We start from the raw sequence: 17,344 nt of genomic DNA on the forward strand, positions 1-17,344 counted from the left end.
AATAGAAAACTGAAAAATGTCTATCCCAGTTTCCCAAATGTTTAATTTAGAAAATAATTGCCTGATTATTGTTCATTGCAGCAATACATAATATAAATCATAATTTTATTCAGACTGTTCTCAAGCCCAGACGCTGAACACTCCAGCAGTATTTGTATTGCTGCAATAAAAAAATAACCATTCGGTTAAAAACAACAAAAAAGTGGCTTCAGACATTTGTAAACGTAATACAATTTATTAAGTATCTTTTTTTTTTTTTTATAAATTTTTAAATTGTACATATATCCCCAGTTTTTTTACATAATACAGTTAGATCTAATGCAGCCCAACATTTACAGGCTATATACAACTTAAACTTTCTCCATAGGGAAAACATACAAACATATTGTTGCTTCTTCAAGTATCTGAATCCCTGTTAATTTTTTCACATTTTGTTTTGCTTCAATATGATTTGTTCATGATCATTTGCATAACGAGGGTAAAAAATGGTTATTTTATCTTTGCAATGAATTAGTTAAAAACAAAACAGAGTCCCTATTTTAATCATATTGCATCAGAACAAAATAGAAAACAATTACAGGGTGAATACTTTTCAAAGTGGCCAAATGTGATATCAACTTGGGAAGAGGTCTGTGTAGTCGTCACCCCCTTGATATACAGCACTGTACATGGTCCCAAAAAAAACAACTATATTAATAAATTTACACTGAACAAAGTTATTCTCCAGATAAAACAAGCAACAGTACATCTTAAAATACAAAATTAGTTTTAAATGTTACACTTTACATACACATGATACTTTAATAAAGTTATCGCATCTTTCTTAAAACAAATCCGGGCTTAACTTCTGATGAGTGCACTACTCCACATCCTTTCAGAAAATAGTACATTCAGATTAAATAAGGATAGTACAGCATGTTGCTGTTCTAGCAAGTGCTACGCTAAACTGCTGCTCATTGAGACTATAATAGAAATTTTCACAGTGCTTGCTTTGGAAAAGGATAGTTGTGAAAAAACACACATTGATTGGATTTATGTCAGCTGTTGTACACTTTATACCGATCCTAACCCAAAGTTATGGATGACAGAGCTTAAACTCTGAGCCAAAAAATCTTACATTCCGTCTGCAACTTGTCAAAGTATGCAAAGCACAACAGACAGCACCGCTATGGCTCCTCGTTTTATCACTAATAAACACAATCATGGCATGCATTCACAGCATGCAAACACATATCGTACTACCCTTTGCCCTGCCAGACAGCGTAGTTACACACTTTACTACATGTTATGGCCTTTTATGTATTCACATTTAAAACCTCTAAACACTCAGCTCCCTCACCTTGTAACATCCAAGTTTGTATCTCAAACGTTTAGTATTTATATTTCCGTGGCGTTACTTTTATGGGGCACGTAGAACTGATTCTATTTGGCCAAGATTTAAAATACATGTGACAAAAACTTAACTTTATCCTAAAACTTGTACTTGTTCTCAGTGAAGTCCACATGTTTGAAGGACAAATACTAGAGATAAGTAACAATTTGAGTGTCCAACAAAAAAAAACCTGACAAAACTGCATATTCCTTTACTTTAAGTAGCTGTTGTTTGAATATCCATCAGATTTCTTTATCGTCACAGGGATAGTAGCATTACATTAGAACACCATCAGCCAGCAGGGGGAGCAATAGCTGCATGCACTAACACTGAGGACTACAGCTTCTGATCAGGAGCTTTAGTTCAGTCCGTGATTTTGCTCCAGCCCTGCAGCATGTGCCTGCTGGAGAGGAGGAGCTGTCTACATCACATTCCCAATGTGCTGGTTATGGCGGGTCCTGCACTCTGATCCTACACTGTCACAGCCCTCAAAACCCAATGTAGCCTCTTGAGTACATGATATATTATTGGTTAATCCACAGCAGTCACAGTGATAGCTGGGAGTCTAGCCAACAGCCAGTACCTACATCAACACTGTAACAGGGTTCTGACATGGACACTGTACTGGCAGTGAACATATCGCTATTTGAAGCTCTTTCTGTAAAGCTCATGTGAGAATGACTTTTGCTACATCATCTACAACAATAGATAACAAGTGCGTGTCTTAACATCTGCCCCCGTATATTGCCACAAACACACATCATGATGACTATCAACCATATCTTAAGTTCAGGCTCAAGCCTTTAGGACACTGTGGTGGACTAGTACTGAAAGAGGTTTTGTTGTAGGAATGTTCCCGGCTTTAAATTAGCTGTAATGCTTCTGAATGATAGTGACACGGTGGATCAGCGAGGTGTCCAGCAGCTCTCCTGCCCTCACTGTGGGCTTTTTCGATGGCCTGGTCTGAGGCCTGTGCTTCTCCCCTATCGAGGGGCATCTCTGTCGCGTAGCCTGGGAGTTCTGTTGGCAGTCTTCAGGCCAGCTTCAGAGTGCTGATGGGGAAGGAGGGCATGGTCACCATTGTCACAGGGTTGAGCACTGTCTGGCCCACTAGCTGTGGGTGGTGGGCCATCATTTGGGTGCTCACTGCTGTCTGCTTGCCAACTATGGTGGCAGCTGGTTGGCTAGTCGCAGTGCCATTCATGTGAGGGTGGGTGTGGTTAAGGGTGTGGGTGATGTGACCAACCACAGCTGACTGTGTGACAGCCACCGGTTGGGAATAGAGGGTAGGTAGATGCTGGCTCAGGTGAGCCACCGGGTGCACAGTGATGTGGCCGATGGGTTGGTGGCCGGGGGCTAACTGGACAGTGCTGGTGGTGGGGGAGGGAGCCAGGTGGGCAATATGTTTGGGACCCCCTCCCTGGATGACGTGGTTGACTGCTTGGATGACTGAGGGATGAGACACTGAAGCATGGGCAATAACGGTGGGATGTAGGCTGGAAGCAGTCACCATCTGTGTATGGGTGGGTATCAAGGGCTGACTGGGGGCGGTGTGAGGGCTGGATGTTGTGAGTGTAGGTGGGGCAGCAGGCTTGGACACTGGCTGAGGAGGAGTCACTGTCAGTGGCTGGAGCTGAGGCTGGTGCAGAGGGACCTTGTGCTGGATGGAGATGTGTTGGGTGATGAAGGAGGTAGTGGTGGGTGTGTGAGTGGGTGTTGCAGTCTTGTGCAGCTCAGGTTTCATGGTTTGAGGCACGGTGGGTAAGGCAGTCTGCGCTCTCGGTGCAGTCTCATCTTCCAGGTCATCAGCCATAATTTCTTCACCTTCTGCAACACCAACATATGAAATAATTAACTCAGTAAAATGAAACACTGCAAAAATCACATTGTATCTGATAATACTAACACCTAAATTTAAAAATGGAGGTTGTTTGGTGCTGTAGTTGGTGGGTCATTTTGCAGATCAGAACAAAATCACATTGGATCAACATTACTTTAAATATATTCTTAATATTTATACAGGGGCATCTCTGTAGGCCTCCAGTTATTGGACCCTGACTGTCAGTCTACCTGAGGCAGTGGAGGTGGAGGCCTGGTCCTCCTCTGGCTGTACTGTCTGTCGCAGGACGCGGTCAATCTCAATCACATCCATCCACTGGCTCAGATCGTTCTTCAGCTCTGCTAGTCGCTGCTGCGTGGCTATCTTCTCTCTGGCCAGTCGCTCCATGTCGTGCTCGTACTCCTTCTCTTTCCGCTTCAGCGTCTGAAAGGAGAAAGCAGAAATCATTAGGTTGTAAAATAATGAACCGAGTGACTCCATGATGGTGTGAGCTTCCACCAGTAAATGTACCACTTTATTAGGCTCACAAGTACAGTGTAATGCAATAATCCAATACCACAGCCCCAAAATAAATCCTGTCTGTGTGAAGCTTTGCTTTGTTGACACTGTGTCAGAGACGTGTTGATTGAACTCAATGCTAATGTTTGAGGCCTCAGCTGATGGTTTTGTATTAGCCTGTGATATACTGACTTATGTATGAACGTATGTTCCCCTTGTGAAGTATGGAAGTTTGACAAATTATTAGAGGCACTTTTGAATACAATACAATGCAATACATTACACATCATCACTAACTACAACCTCAGAAATTAAAATTAGGATAGAGTTGAATCAATTGTCTCTGACAGTCAACAAAAATAAGTTTTTTTGCAAGGATATTGAATTAGCTTTCACAACACCTTTCATTTGCTGAAAATGTGGTCACCATGCAGTGATGGAAAGTTACTAAGTACATTGTACTGTACAGTTGTCACAGGCACTTTACATAAGGATTTCCATTTTATACTTTGACTCCACTACATTGCAGAGGGGAACATTGTAGTTTTTAATGCACTACATTTATCTGACAGTTTTAATTACTTTTATTTTGCAGAATCAGATAAGTAATGCAAAATATATTAAACAAATCTCAGACAAACATTAAGCCACTTCAGCCACTAAAGGAGGAGGGGGACTGTCTCATTAATTCATGTATAAATCATGTTTATTCAGCCTCCAACAACAACCAGTGGTTTCCTAAAAAATGTCCAACTCCTGAAGAAAAATGGTGTCTACTACTCAAAACAAAGCACACCGATAAACCTCCATAGAATACAAGCATTAACACCCATGATGTCTTTACAGCTAAATAATAAGGAACAGGTCCAGGAAAAAAATATTAAAAACATTAAACCTGTGGCCCTAACCTGTGTGCAGAGAGCAAAATAACAGAGCTACAGAAGTGAAGGGAAGGGGGAGGTGGAGGAGAGAAGGAGGGAAGGAGGGAGGAGACAAGTATGGAAAGTAAGAGGTGCTTCCAGGCAGTGGCTCTCTGTGACCCAATTTCCCCTAACCTGTCAGCTGACACAAGGCAAAACCAAACAAACTTAGCTGGGCTTCCCTGTGCATGGCAACAGGAGAAGGGTTTAAAATATATGAAAACTATAACAAACCTCACTGTGTAAGAATAATACTGAATAATAATAATAATAATGAAATGTTAAGCAAACTAATTCCCAAGTAACTGCTGGCTAAGGTAATACAGAAATGGGCCGGTATGAGATTCTGACGGTATGATAACCTTCAGCAAAAATATCACGTTTCACGGTATTGCAATTACAGCTTTAAAATGTTTTATTTTTGAAATGTCTGGGTAAAAAATGTATTTTATTTTTAAACGCACTGCACACTGGCAGGGAGAGGGATTTATAAAGTGCACTTTTTGTCCTTGAAGATGAAAAAAAAACCCTGCTCATACCTTAAATTAAATTAATAAAATGTTAGTGGTTTTAAAACCGTGACTTTTTCAAACCGCGGTATACCTTGAAACCGGTAACCGGCCCATGCCTACTACAGACAGGATAGAGTTACACTGTAAGGGAATCCGTGTTTTGAAATTGAACACTTTATATAATTTATTACATGTCAAGCTCAGCTTGGTCAAAGTATCCAACACAGACTCTGGCCTCGGTGGTAGAGGCTCAGGGAAATGACACGGTGAAATCTGTTACCAGCAACCTGATGACTCAGGATCATAAAGCCATTTCCCTAAAGGGTGGACTTCCTGTTAGTGTTCATGCCATCGTGTATTAGTTTGTGGGAGAGTACAGTCCATGTGCAAGTCATCTTGTGTGAGAGTGTTGGATTGAGAAAGGGGCATTTGTATGTGTTTGTTGTGGCTAGTTGTATGTAGAGAGCCTTCTATCAGCGTGGTCTGTGTGTACATCTACAGTACAATATGCATGTACGTAAATAGCAAAAGAGGACAAAAGGCAGGCCTTGTGTAATTCAACACCTGTCTCTAGCCCTTATCCAGGATTAGAACTGCATGGGCTTCAAGCGGTCTGTGCTTGGACTGCATCCCACTGGGAGTGTTTTCAGTCACATTTAAACACACAACTACAAACTCAAAGAAAGTCCGGTTCACTATTTGTTTGGCAGAAGAACGCCATGACAAGAATATAATCAAGCCCAAATAAATCCACATAAACAAGCCTATTAATCTGGCTATTAAAGTGAAAAACTCAACCTCAAACCTTGTGTGGCGTTTCTGTATTGCAATTTCAGATTTATCTGTCCAGCTCTGCTTTAAATACTGGTTTCCAAATTGTCTTTACTCAGCATTTGTTTGTTGAGGACAAACAAAGAAGGAACACTGCTGTGTGCTACGTATCTTATTACTTGTGAAAGTGGTCGAGTGCTTCTGTATTGCGTCATTTCTCAGTCGCACACACACACACACACACACACACACACACACACACACACACACACACACAAACAAAGTTATTGTATTTTAATTGAAGCATGGAGAGCAGGACAAATCGTATACTCCACTGATGAATGAATAATGTTGGTTCCTTACTATTCACTCATGAACATCTGGGCACAGATGTGCAGTGAAACTCAAGACCAGCCATCAACAGCCCCTCTGTCAAGAAGAGCTGATTATCGGTACTTCAGTCTGAGCACGTTAAAAGTATCCTCTGTCTCAACACGTGATGTACTGTAATGCCCCCATCTTTGGTTGTCATGGAAACAGATAAAAACCTCATAAGGTTTCCTCGGTAACCTTAAAGAACGTGTACACCTTCATGTGTAATTTAGTTTTCTCATGTAAACATTCCTTTTACACCTGGGTGTAATAATGAAAACGATTACTCACAAGAATGGAGAACAGCTTTTCTCACACACAGCATCTATCTGAAAAGATTGTCAGGAGGGCAGAATGAAATGGTATAAAAAGCATTCCAAATATGTGACACGTGGCCCGGGTGCTGGCTGCCTCCCTTTTACACTCATGTATTAGGAGGCAGCTTCATCTGAGCGGTGCCACAACTGTGCATGCCACAAACTATGACTCATGGAGAGAAATGCGCCACAGACCCACTGAACTCTCCCTGTTACAGTGCTGATAGAGGACAGAGCAAACACTTTGTTTGTCTCTTTAGAAACAGCTAGTCTGAGATTAACCATGTAAACCTGAAAACCAAGTCTGTCGCAGATTGATCAGACATGACTTCATCACCCTATTCATCATGTGACCAGGTTGTAACGACAAAAGGCACTTTTTGTCTCTTTGCACATGGGCGCACCGCTGAGCTTCTGAACTTCCTCCTACAAGAGAGACAAGGCCTTTTCAAATCTAGACCAGGACTGGAATTGTGTGTGTGTGTGTGTGTGTGTGTGTGTGTGTGTGTGTGTGCGTGTGTGAGAAACACTGCTCAAGCGCTGTCACAAGCAATGCGAGTGCTGAGCACATGGCCCCACAGAGAATGGGAGAGGGAGGGCGGCAGATAGCGGGGGATTGAAAGAGAGCAATACAAGCTGTACTCACTGACTCACTTTTGCAGCAGACGGCACAAGGCTGGGCTTTCTTAAAGGGCCAGGAGCACAGGAAGCCACGTTGCAGACATGCTGTTCAGCCTGGATGACTGATCATCAGGCTTCTGCACAGAGGTCTTGTGACAGTGTGGTAACCATAAACCCTTGTCTCACTGTGCCTCCAAGCTGCAACAGAGAACTAAACGTGGCGCCTGACTTACACAATTAAAGGCTTGTATGTGGAAAAAATCCTACTTTTGCACACAACTGCACAACTGACATAATTACCTTATTACTAAGGATCGGTCGGTAGTCTCAAAACCATGAAAGAAGAGATTGAGTGTCACCAAGACTTTCACAAAGACTAAGCTGAAAAAAACCTTGAAATATTAAAGAGCAGTGACCTCGACTGCAATTGAAGACTGATTATTTTTAATGTTCGAGGAATGAATAATAAATGTCAAAGTACTTGATACTTTGTTTTAAGGCAAGGCGTCTAAGGAAATGTACTATTATGTGCACAATAAATGTAATTTCCTTACAATGCTACAAATATTAAAACACATATCCACCTTCCTCTACCCTCAAGATTTTCCCCACCAGATGGCACAACACGTTTCAAGCTGGCCTTCGTGGACAAGCAGTGTAGGAACAAGTTCCGTCAGTTTTGAGAGGCAAATGAAGCGCGAGTGGAGTAAACCGAGCCTTGTGTTTACTGATCCAGGTTTCCTCCCTGCTGCTGGCAGCTAGGCCGTGGTACAGCGAGTCCTGCCTGTTGCAGTGCTGGGCGGGGTCCCAGCAAGGGGAGGGGTGGGGGGGTGACGTCACACAGCTCAGGCTAGCCATGTGCTTGCTGCTCATGTGGCCTTAAAAGCTCAGAGAGGCAGGATGGAGGGAGGGAAAGAGGGGGAGTAGAGAGGAGGAGCTCTACTACATCAGGGCTTATTTTACAGCCTCGGCTTTCGCAGCACCACTACAGGCTCGGGGGGGGGGGGGGGGCTTTAGAAACAAGATGTAATACATTAGGTAAAAGCAAAACAAATGTACAGCTCTGTTAACATAAACACACACACACACAAAAACACAATCAAAAAGCAAAATAATCTATTTGCATGTAAAGTTTCTAGTCAGTTGCTGAATCATTTGGAATTGAAATGAAACGTGGAAGTGAAACTTGAACTACGTAGATGTTGGCCAGTGACATTTTTTGGAGAACTGATAACTGCACTTATTTTCCAAGTTGACACTTGAGATAACGGGCAAGATAAATCAAATGAAATGTGATGTTGATTCTAAAGCCTATCCTGAGCTCAGTGTTTCTGCATCTCTGCTGCCAGCCCAGATGAGGGCAGGACACGCCTCTGTAGCTCTGTACCCCCACGTCAAGATGACAGCGTATACACGTTTTGTTTTGGCTTCCTATCACCTTAAGTTCCCTTCTCTTACTCCACCCCTACATATATGTATCTGGGAAACTACAAAAAAGGACCTGTCACTGCTAAGAATTTACCTTTAATTTAGTGGAAAGTTTTCCAGCTCTAGTTACACTGTTCATGAGCTCATCAAAATTAATAATAAAAAAAACTGTGTCTGGCTAGACATGATGAGGTTGTAACACTTTTTTTTTCAGCAAGTGGGATCGGTTGTGATATTTTTCTTCTGTCTATTTGCTTTACACATATCCCTTGTCCAGCTCAGCTGTTGATAGGAGGAAAAGAGAGGCAGGTCAGTCTGCAAGTCAAACTCAACACTCTAAACACTGTGTTGCTTAATGATGCAGGGACGGGGCAGAGGGAGGGGGATTGGGTGACGAGCTCTGCACCCACGCTGTCCTAGTTTCCCTCAGTATCCACACACAGAGAGGAATAACCAGACTGCTGCTTCTCAGAGCATCAAATCAGTAGCACACTGTCCTCTGCAAAATGTACATTAGTAAACCTGCACCACGGTTATATAATAACAAGAAATATGAACACTACAGGGTTGGTTCTTTCATAGAGGCCTTAAAAGATGAAAACCAAGGACAATCAATGTGCACACCAAATATTACTGTTGAGTATATACCAAATAAGTATCTAATTATTCTGTATGCCTAACATCAAACCCTAGTCGTCACTAGACAAATGTGAATAAAAACTATTCTATTAGCTTACATGCAACTCTAATAAGCACTACAGGACAAATACACAGAAAAACATGACAGCCATTATTAAGTTCCAACACCTGATGCCAACTTAGGCTAATGGGTGAACTTGTGTTCCAGATTTAAAATTTTCACCGTACAGTATCTATCTATCTATAGAAGAAGAAAAAAGGGCCCAGAGTAAACACTATGACACACTCAACAGCAGACAACAGACAGAAGTCTGAAAGAGTTACAACCAGGATACGCTCACAGTCAGAGCCTGACGCAAACACATGGTGAGTCATTTGTGGACAATGACACGGCACATATTGTTAATATTAAACACAGAGTCGCTTAAAATGGTACAAATGAGGAAGCGTTTAAAAATTCCTCAGTAAAGAAGGGTGCAAACAGAAATATAAAAAGGCAGGAAATGCAAGAAAAAAAAAAGAATAAGTCTGAAGTTACTACGAGTGATAAGTAGAAAACAATGTTGTGGCAGGAAAGAGGTTTTCCAAAGGCCTCAAACTTCTTTGGTCAGACTATTGTAGAAATATTTTATTTGGGACTGACAAAGACTACACTTAAAGGATACTTTGCAGATATCCAACCAAGTTTCTCTCATAATAATGTTGGTAGTATGTGTAAATGAACTATTAACTTTCCTCCATCTTACCAGTGCACAGATATCCTTACTCACTGGCCAGCAGAAAAACTCCCAAGTGACTTACTTTCGTCACATGGGAGTTTTCCTGCTGGCGCTAGGGCTGTTGCTGTAACCACACACTGTACTTCTGCATACGGACACAAAGAGTAGAAGCGGATTGAGAGAGACAGCCGCCCCTCCCTTTCTTTCCCTCAAACCGAAATCAGATGAAACTGTAAAACTAGGCAGTGCTGATCAAATATAAACAAATATTATGTAACTGCATTGTCTATTTCTTGCCTAAAATGTTTTCCGAAACATATTTCAGTTTACCGTTTAACTGTTGTACAAGATTGTTTGTTACCAGCCGGCCGCCATTCGATTTCAATACGGACGAGCTTGATGAGGTCGCATTACGTCACCAACCAGCAGGAGCCGTTATTGGTCCGGTGCGGCGCAGTGCATTCTGTTAGTTGTAGGTTTTCTACCTTTTGAGCAAAAGGGAATATCACAGCTTTTTTTTCCTTTGGTCATGTAGCACCAATTTCAAAAACGTTTGCGCCATTCTACTGCATAGACAGCCCAGTTTTATAAAAAAAAAAAGACCCTCTTCCAGCTGTAAAATACTTAAGATAAGTCAACCCAACATCCACTTATCTATGTCCTTTCAAATCAATTCCATCCCTGAAAAAAAATAAATAAATAATCACTGCAACTTTTTGTCGTACAACAAGGAATGTTTTTGAGAAAAGCACGACAACATAATGTAAATAATAAAGGCATGGGGGAATAAAATACACCCATACATCACCATCTCTTCAAATTCAGAGCCGATTATGCAAACCCTGATAATTACATTTTTGATCGTGCTTATACTACAAAAGAGCATGCTTTGCCCCCCCCCCCTTTTTTTTTTTTTTTAAACAAATGCCCCTCCTCTTGTACCCAAGACTCTAGCTCATATTGCAGCGTGGCTTCAAAATAATGGAGGCTCCATTGTTCAGTAGTAATTATGAATGCAAATAAACCTGTACAAACAAGTCTTAGCAAGATTCACAAACATCTGATGAATGCAGCACACAGGCTGAAGCTTACAGTCGTTTGCTAGAAGTTTTTCGTTAAACCATGGAGTCAAAAAAGGTCTGGAATAGTATAGTGTAGTTGTTTAGCTGTATAGGCCTTTGTCATACATACAACAAACACTTAGCATTAGCAAACTAGACTTGTCTTACCTGAATGTATCTCAGCGCACTTCTCAGCACGCTCAGATTGGAGGTCTTCTTCTCGTCTATGTTAGGGATGTTCTTTTTCAGTGTCTCAAAGCACTCCTTCAAGTGTGCCCGTCTGACAGACACAAAACACAGAAAGGGGATTTGAAAGAGCAGGAATGGGTTGAGCCACACTTGGCTTTATTTTAGTAACAGATGACACACAACATTTTCAATTAGTGTTCTTTACTAAAAAAAACATCAAGCTTAGCATTAAAATTAAACCGCTACAAATAAACAAAGGCACCAGTCAGTTTCAGAGAAAACACACGATGTAACTAGTACATATTATTCAAATGTAACAATACAAATAACCTCAGAAAGATCGCGCTCTCTTTAAGGAGGCCCTATGGTAGACAGGTTGAACCCACCTGTTTTTCTCAAGCTTGTTATGCACTTCTCTTGTGCCTGCCCTGTAAGAGCACAGATGAGAGTACAGTGAGAATTTGGTATTTAAAAGGGCAATGTGACAAATATAATCAAAATCAACCAAAGAAGAATTTTCCTGTTTTATTGCTAGCATATAGTTACTGTAAGTGACAATATTCTGTCTTTTAGAGGTGAAATATCAATAATGTAATGGCTTCACAAATGCTAAATTTTGTTGTCTTTCTTCATTTTAAATCATTACAAGACAAATGCTTTGAGGGGTTTTCAGAGGCTAAAGGCCAAATGCAACTTTTATATTTCTGACAGTTTGTAGACCGATATATTGATTGACAAAAATTAACAGATCAAATAAAAACAATACTCAGTTGTAGTCCTATTTAAATTATAATGTAAAGAAGTTAATAGACGTACCCTCCAGGCCTCTTCTTGTCTAGGTGGCGGCCGTCATCAGGAGGACTCCCTCGGCTGATGGGGCCGTTCTGTAGAGGAGCCTGCTGGACTACATGGCCCGCCTGAGGGAGTAAGGCATGTTGCTGGGGGGGCGAGACGATGGAACCAGGGTAGCGATGAACCAGCTGCTGGTGTGCCTGCTGCTGTAGTTTAGTACTGTTAGTTTGGGCAATGAGCTGTGGGTGATGATGGTGGTTCTGTATCAGCTGCTTGTGATTGGTGGTTAGCACAGAGGTCGGGTGGTCAGGTTTGGGCTGTGGAGAGCGTGGCAGAGTGGCAGCAGGTGGTGGAGCAGCTGGAGGGCAGAGTGTGGCGACAGGCAGAGTGGGTGAGCCTGTAGGGTTAGGGGTGACCACCGGGATGGGGATGACAGTGATGGGCATGGAGGGGGGAGGCAGAGAGGGTGGGATGGGCACCGCGCGGCACTCAGTGCGCAGCTCCTCTGCTTTAGAAACATTGTTGATGTGGATTGTTGAGTTATAGTTCACATCAGAGTGCCTCTGCTCTGCCAGCAACTCCAGGCGCTGCTTTTCCTTTAGTTCATCCTCTGTGGAAGAAACAAGGCAGGTTAACAGAACAAATACTACAGTGTCCTCCTATACACACTTCAGGTACTATACATCACAGCACTACACTGCAGAAGATGAATAACCTTCATTTTTGTTAAATTACAGGGAAACAACTTAAAAAATGGAGCCGTGACCTTAAATTAAGATATCCGGTAAAGTATGTGAGAGGAAATAAAACAGGCCTTTTTGGTTGTGACTGGCGTATACTGAATATAAACCACCGAGTCACTGAGTGACAAAATATCTGACAAACCATTGAGAAGTCCTTGGTGACACAACATAGCACAAACAAACAAAGGCCTACCACCTGCCACACTCATCATGATTGTCTCAATTATAGTAAAGAAACAACCGAGTAAAATGTTCAAGATTTAAAGCTACAGGTACTTCATTACCCAAAGCTCATGCCAGGTTTCTGGTTATCAACACAGCAACAGCAGTGAGTGTTCCAAGTCAAAAAACAGCTTATCTGTTTTTCTGTGCTTCTTCGTAACAGGCTTAAATGAATATGTATCTTTTTACATTTACAAAATCCTGCCAAGCTTCAAGCAGACTCTGAAAAAGGTTGTTACTCTAATGGAGGTACATCTTGCTGTAATGTAAACCCTGTCACAGTCCACTGACCAAGGTGTGTTGGGGAGGGGGGTGCAAGTCTACTCTACATCTACTAAGAAAGCCCCACATCGAGGGAACGCTTACCATATCTTCTACATGTCAAGGACATAACATGCTGCATGTTGTGAAGAGTGTAATAAAAACATATTTGGGAGGTTAACTGTTATAGATCACTTCTGAAACAGAACGAGTTAGTAACCTCAAATTGATGTAAAAAAAAAAAATCTACTTTGCTGACTTCAGACATATTTGAGAAAATTGCATCAAACATTTGAAAAAGAAATTGTTGCAATGTAAAATATTTGTAAATTAAGAGAAAAATTCTACAGCTGAGAGTGTACCAATAAATGTGACAAACAATGGGACTTGCCTGAAGAATATGTGCAGTATTTTGGCCACAAAAAAAGCCCCATAAGTCGGAGTCAAATTCATTGCATGTGTTCACACTTACTTGGCCATTAAAGCGGATTCTGATTCTGAAAAGAGGAGTTGGAATCAAAGAGTTTTGTCACCACTGTAGTACTATCCAATCATATTCGAGACACCCTCTCCATGATGTATGGATGCGGAAGAAAAAGGCTGTCTAGTTGCTATGGCAGCTTGATGTTCAATGTTGAGATAGGAATAGGAAATTCTTTATTTTGCCAAGTACATTTTACACATAGGATTAACCCATCCATATAACATGCATTTAACTAATCCTAACTATGGGGAGCAGTGGGCAGCCACAGTCCAGCGCCAGGGGACCAACTTCAGTTGTAATGCTAATAGCTTCATCAAGAGCAATGGCAGAAGTTACCTAACATGCATGTCTTTTATGGTGTTGGGGAAAGGCCTCACAGAACCCAGGTATCATAATAATGGTATCATATTTATCAGTCCAGTGTGTCATCATTTGCTGCACATTTGTTACATTACACTGAAAAATCTTCTCTTTAAAGTAAAAGAAAGTAGAAAAGAACAATATGTTCTGGTTAATGTGCTAGCCACCTTTCATAAGATGTTGAATGGCCAGTTATGAGAGACTGATAATTTTGTATTGTGGTGCGAACACACATTAGACTGAGAAATGCCTTTTTTCTGAGAGGAAATGTATGAAGCACTTAGAAAAACAAGAGGATTTTCTATAGACATTATATAACTGCAGCAGATCGAGAAACACTGGCCTACTTTTCTCCACACAGTGACCTGCTCTACAGTAGCAGAGAGGGAGGAGGACTCTGCTCTCCCAATGCGGCATGGCGGGAGGAGCAGGGAAGAAGCAGGAGCTCTCACTCTGAGCCCTTCTAAATATCACAAATGTCTCCCTAGTGATCAAAGGTGGATAACTGCAGCCCTCAGAAAATGATTTCAGAATCAGAATCATCAGAATCTGTGAAATTGCTTGCTTAAGTAATGTAATTTTGGCTTTCACACATAGGTCTCCTTAATGGTTAAGTACAAAGTGAGCTCGTTTACTACAACATGCCTAAGCTGTAGTATTATCTTTTCATTAGGATGGAGGGACAGCAGTTCCCTAAATTTTGTGTTGAACCATGTTCAAGCCTGTTTTAAAAATAGTTTAGCCCATGTAACTTGAAAAAAAATCAAATAAATCTGTTATGCGAGACAAATCTGTAGCTACAAATAGATCTTCATGGTCTAGCTGCAGTATCTACAGTTTAACTTTCTAATGATTGGTTCACAAGCTATAACCTTAACTTAAAATTTGAGGTGGGATCAATTTTTAGAAATGTTACGAATGCCTAAGTAGGCTATTGACAGAGCAACTGAGGACATGTAAAATTGGCAGTGTTTACAGATTACAGTCCATGTGTGAAAGGGGCTTAATGGTTGTGGAAACCCTGCTCTACGTGTGCTGTTAATACAGTAGGAAGGTTGAAAAATATGTTATGTTTGATTAAACTCATCTCTGCTTTCTTTTAATCAGTTTACTCACAAACTAACACCCCTTTTTAAATTCTGAAGACTCATTTTTCTAATACTAGTTCTTGCCTATACTTTGTGCATATATAAAAAAGGTAATAACACATTTCAGTGGGTGCAATATTGAAGAACAGGACTTGCATTAAGGTCACACTGAATGATTGTGAAACAGCCACAGAAGACTGTAGGAAAAATGAAGGTATAACGTGTACAAAACATTTGGCTCTCTCTTTGGCAGTTGATTGACATGCAACATCACGTGTATTGTTTAATTTCCTGTTAGAATAAAACTGTATATAACAGTACACTATTAATATAGCCTAGTACACACTGCATTTAGTATGTAGTATGAAATGGTGACACACTGCACATCTTTTTTTTGCCATTGAGCTACAGCATCCGATTGTCTTGTTTGTGAAATGCACTGCAAATTTTGTTTTTCAGAAAAGTAGAACACAAATCCTTTGGAGGAGGTGGGCAGGTTTTCTCCAGACTGCATATAGTAGTGACTCATCTTATTCATAAACAATCTTTGGGAGGGGTAGCCCAGCACGCACGTGGGGAAAGGGGCGGGGCCACCTCCTGCTGTTAACATATGGAGGCGTGGTTGGTTGGTACACGTCATCGCCAGACACTCAAAGCTCTCCACGAGCGACTTAAAGGCCAGGGAGTTTGTGTTTATTTTTTTTACGCGACATAGACAATCAGACTGTAACATGCATATGTGCGGTGTTATAGAACTACAACACCGTACATGTGTAAAGAGCGGAAATGATCAAGGAGCACAGATGCATGTAGGGGAAGCCTGAAAACCAGAGTCACTTGATCCCCCGGCGGACGATGCCAGGTCATTATGTAAAACGAGCTTGGTATTCCCTGCGCCACCGCCCTTTATCCCCGCATGTTTTGGTTATTTGATTTTAAAAGTCTCGAAGCAATGCGTGCAGTCGTAATATAACGTTACTGACAAGCAAACGCAGAAAGGGAGGATCTGAGAACTTTACAGTGATGCAGCTTATTGCCAACAACCGTATATGCAGCAGGTTTCAATGCAGTAACCCCTGATACTGCAGCAGCCCATGTATGTTTATTAGCTATTTTGGACAGCGCTACGATAAGGTAGACAGAGCCACACTGTTACGTGAACCAAAGCAACGAGATAACGACCTAATGCAACGCGTCTGCACGCTAACGATTATGAAAGTAAAACTAAAATGTCACTGACTGACTGGAACACATTCCACTCAGTAGTTAGTCATATTTGAATTTAAAAGCAACAAACCAGCGACGTGCATACTGTACTTCATGAATGGCGCTGATAAGTCAACAACAAACAGGGTTTTGTCTTAAACTCAGAAAATAAATCATTGTGTGACACATTACATCGAATTGTTGATTATTTTACCTTTAATATTTCATAGTTACCAATTTTGTAAAAACATAAATCATATTTCTAATAAAATACCAACTTACCACGTGCTTTCTGTTGTTGCTGGGCTTGCAATTCCAAAAACTTGGCTGCTTCCAGAAGCGTTTCGATGCTCATTTCTGTGGCTTATTTTTTTTTAAGAGAAAGGCGATAAGCAAATTGCAATATGCGCCCGACTACTACAGGGAGAGGTTCCCAGTCTAACGCTGGAAAAAGGGTAATCGGATACCCCCCACGGTAGAAACTCTACCACTTACGTAGAAGAGTTACAAACAAGATGGCGCTCAAAGTAGTAGGAACAAATAAGGTTTGTGAATCACGCACCGTTTGTAACCGCCCACAGACAGACACATTACAGAGTAATTGACAAAACACGGAAAATGATTTGGATTGGATTAAACACTGTTATAAAGCTCCACTCATGAGCTGAGTCACAGTTCCAAACCTGGCCTATACTCGCACACACAGCTATATTATAACCTTCTCTAAGAGGCTCCGACAGCTTCGATGTCTCACGGACCGCTACAGGAAATCATTCCTACCACAGGCTATAAAACTTTTTAACACTTCATTTCTGAGTGTGAGATAAGACTCATATACATCACAACTGCACTGAATGCACCTTGCACAGCCTTGCACAATCATTACCAGTGAAACAGTTGTACATTTTTACTCCCCAACTTGCACATTA

At 41.3% G+C, this 17,344-nt stretch overlaps 1 protein-coding gene across 2 annotated transcripts; it reads right to left on the reverse strand.

The window, feature by feature from the left end:
• Positions 1-258: 258 nt before the first annotated feature.
• Positions 259-16,966, reverse strand: mnta (MAX network transcriptional repressor a). Of its 2 annotated transcripts, XM_031297326.2 has the most exons (6): positions 16,698-16,966; positions 12,076-12,661; positions 11,646-11,687; positions 11,239-11,350; positions 3,443-3,635; positions 259-3,199 (listed from the first exon to the last, which is right to left on the reverse strand). In XM_031297326.2, the coding sequence occupies exons 1-6, from the start codon at positions 16,768-16,770 to the stop codon at positions 2,406-2,408; spliced, it is 1,800 nt and encodes a 599-aa protein (XP_031153186.1). In that variant the 5' UTR covers positions 16,771-16,966; the 3' UTR covers positions 259-2,405. The 2 variants fall into 2 exon arrangements, with proteins under 2 accessions (XP_031153186.1, XP_031153187.1); XM_031297327.2 differs by lacking the exon at positions 11,646-11,687.
• Positions 16,967-17,344: the final 378 nt, after the last annotated feature.

This window comes from Sander lucioperca, chromosome 5, assembly GCF_008315115.2.
Source record: "Sander lucioperca isolate FBNREF2018 chromosome 5, SLUC_FBN_1.2, whole genome shotgun sequence".
Classification (NCBI taxonomy): Eukaryota; Metazoa; Chordata; class Actinopteri; order Perciformes; family Percidae; genus Sander; species Sander lucioperca.

Coding starts and splice junctions, on each gene's coding strand:
- mnta (XM_031297326.2), bottom strand. CDS start 16,770: ATGAGCATCGAAACGCTTCTGGAAGCAGCCAAGTTTTTGGAATTGCAA. Junction 12,662..16,697: donor GCAACAACAGAAAGCACGTG/GTAAGTTGGTAT, acceptor TTTCTTCCACAG/AGGATGAACTAAAGGAAAAG. Junction 11,351..11,645: donor AACAAGCTTGAGAAAAACAG/GTGGGTTCAACC, acceptor TGTGTCTGTCAG/ACGGGCACACTTGAAGGAGT.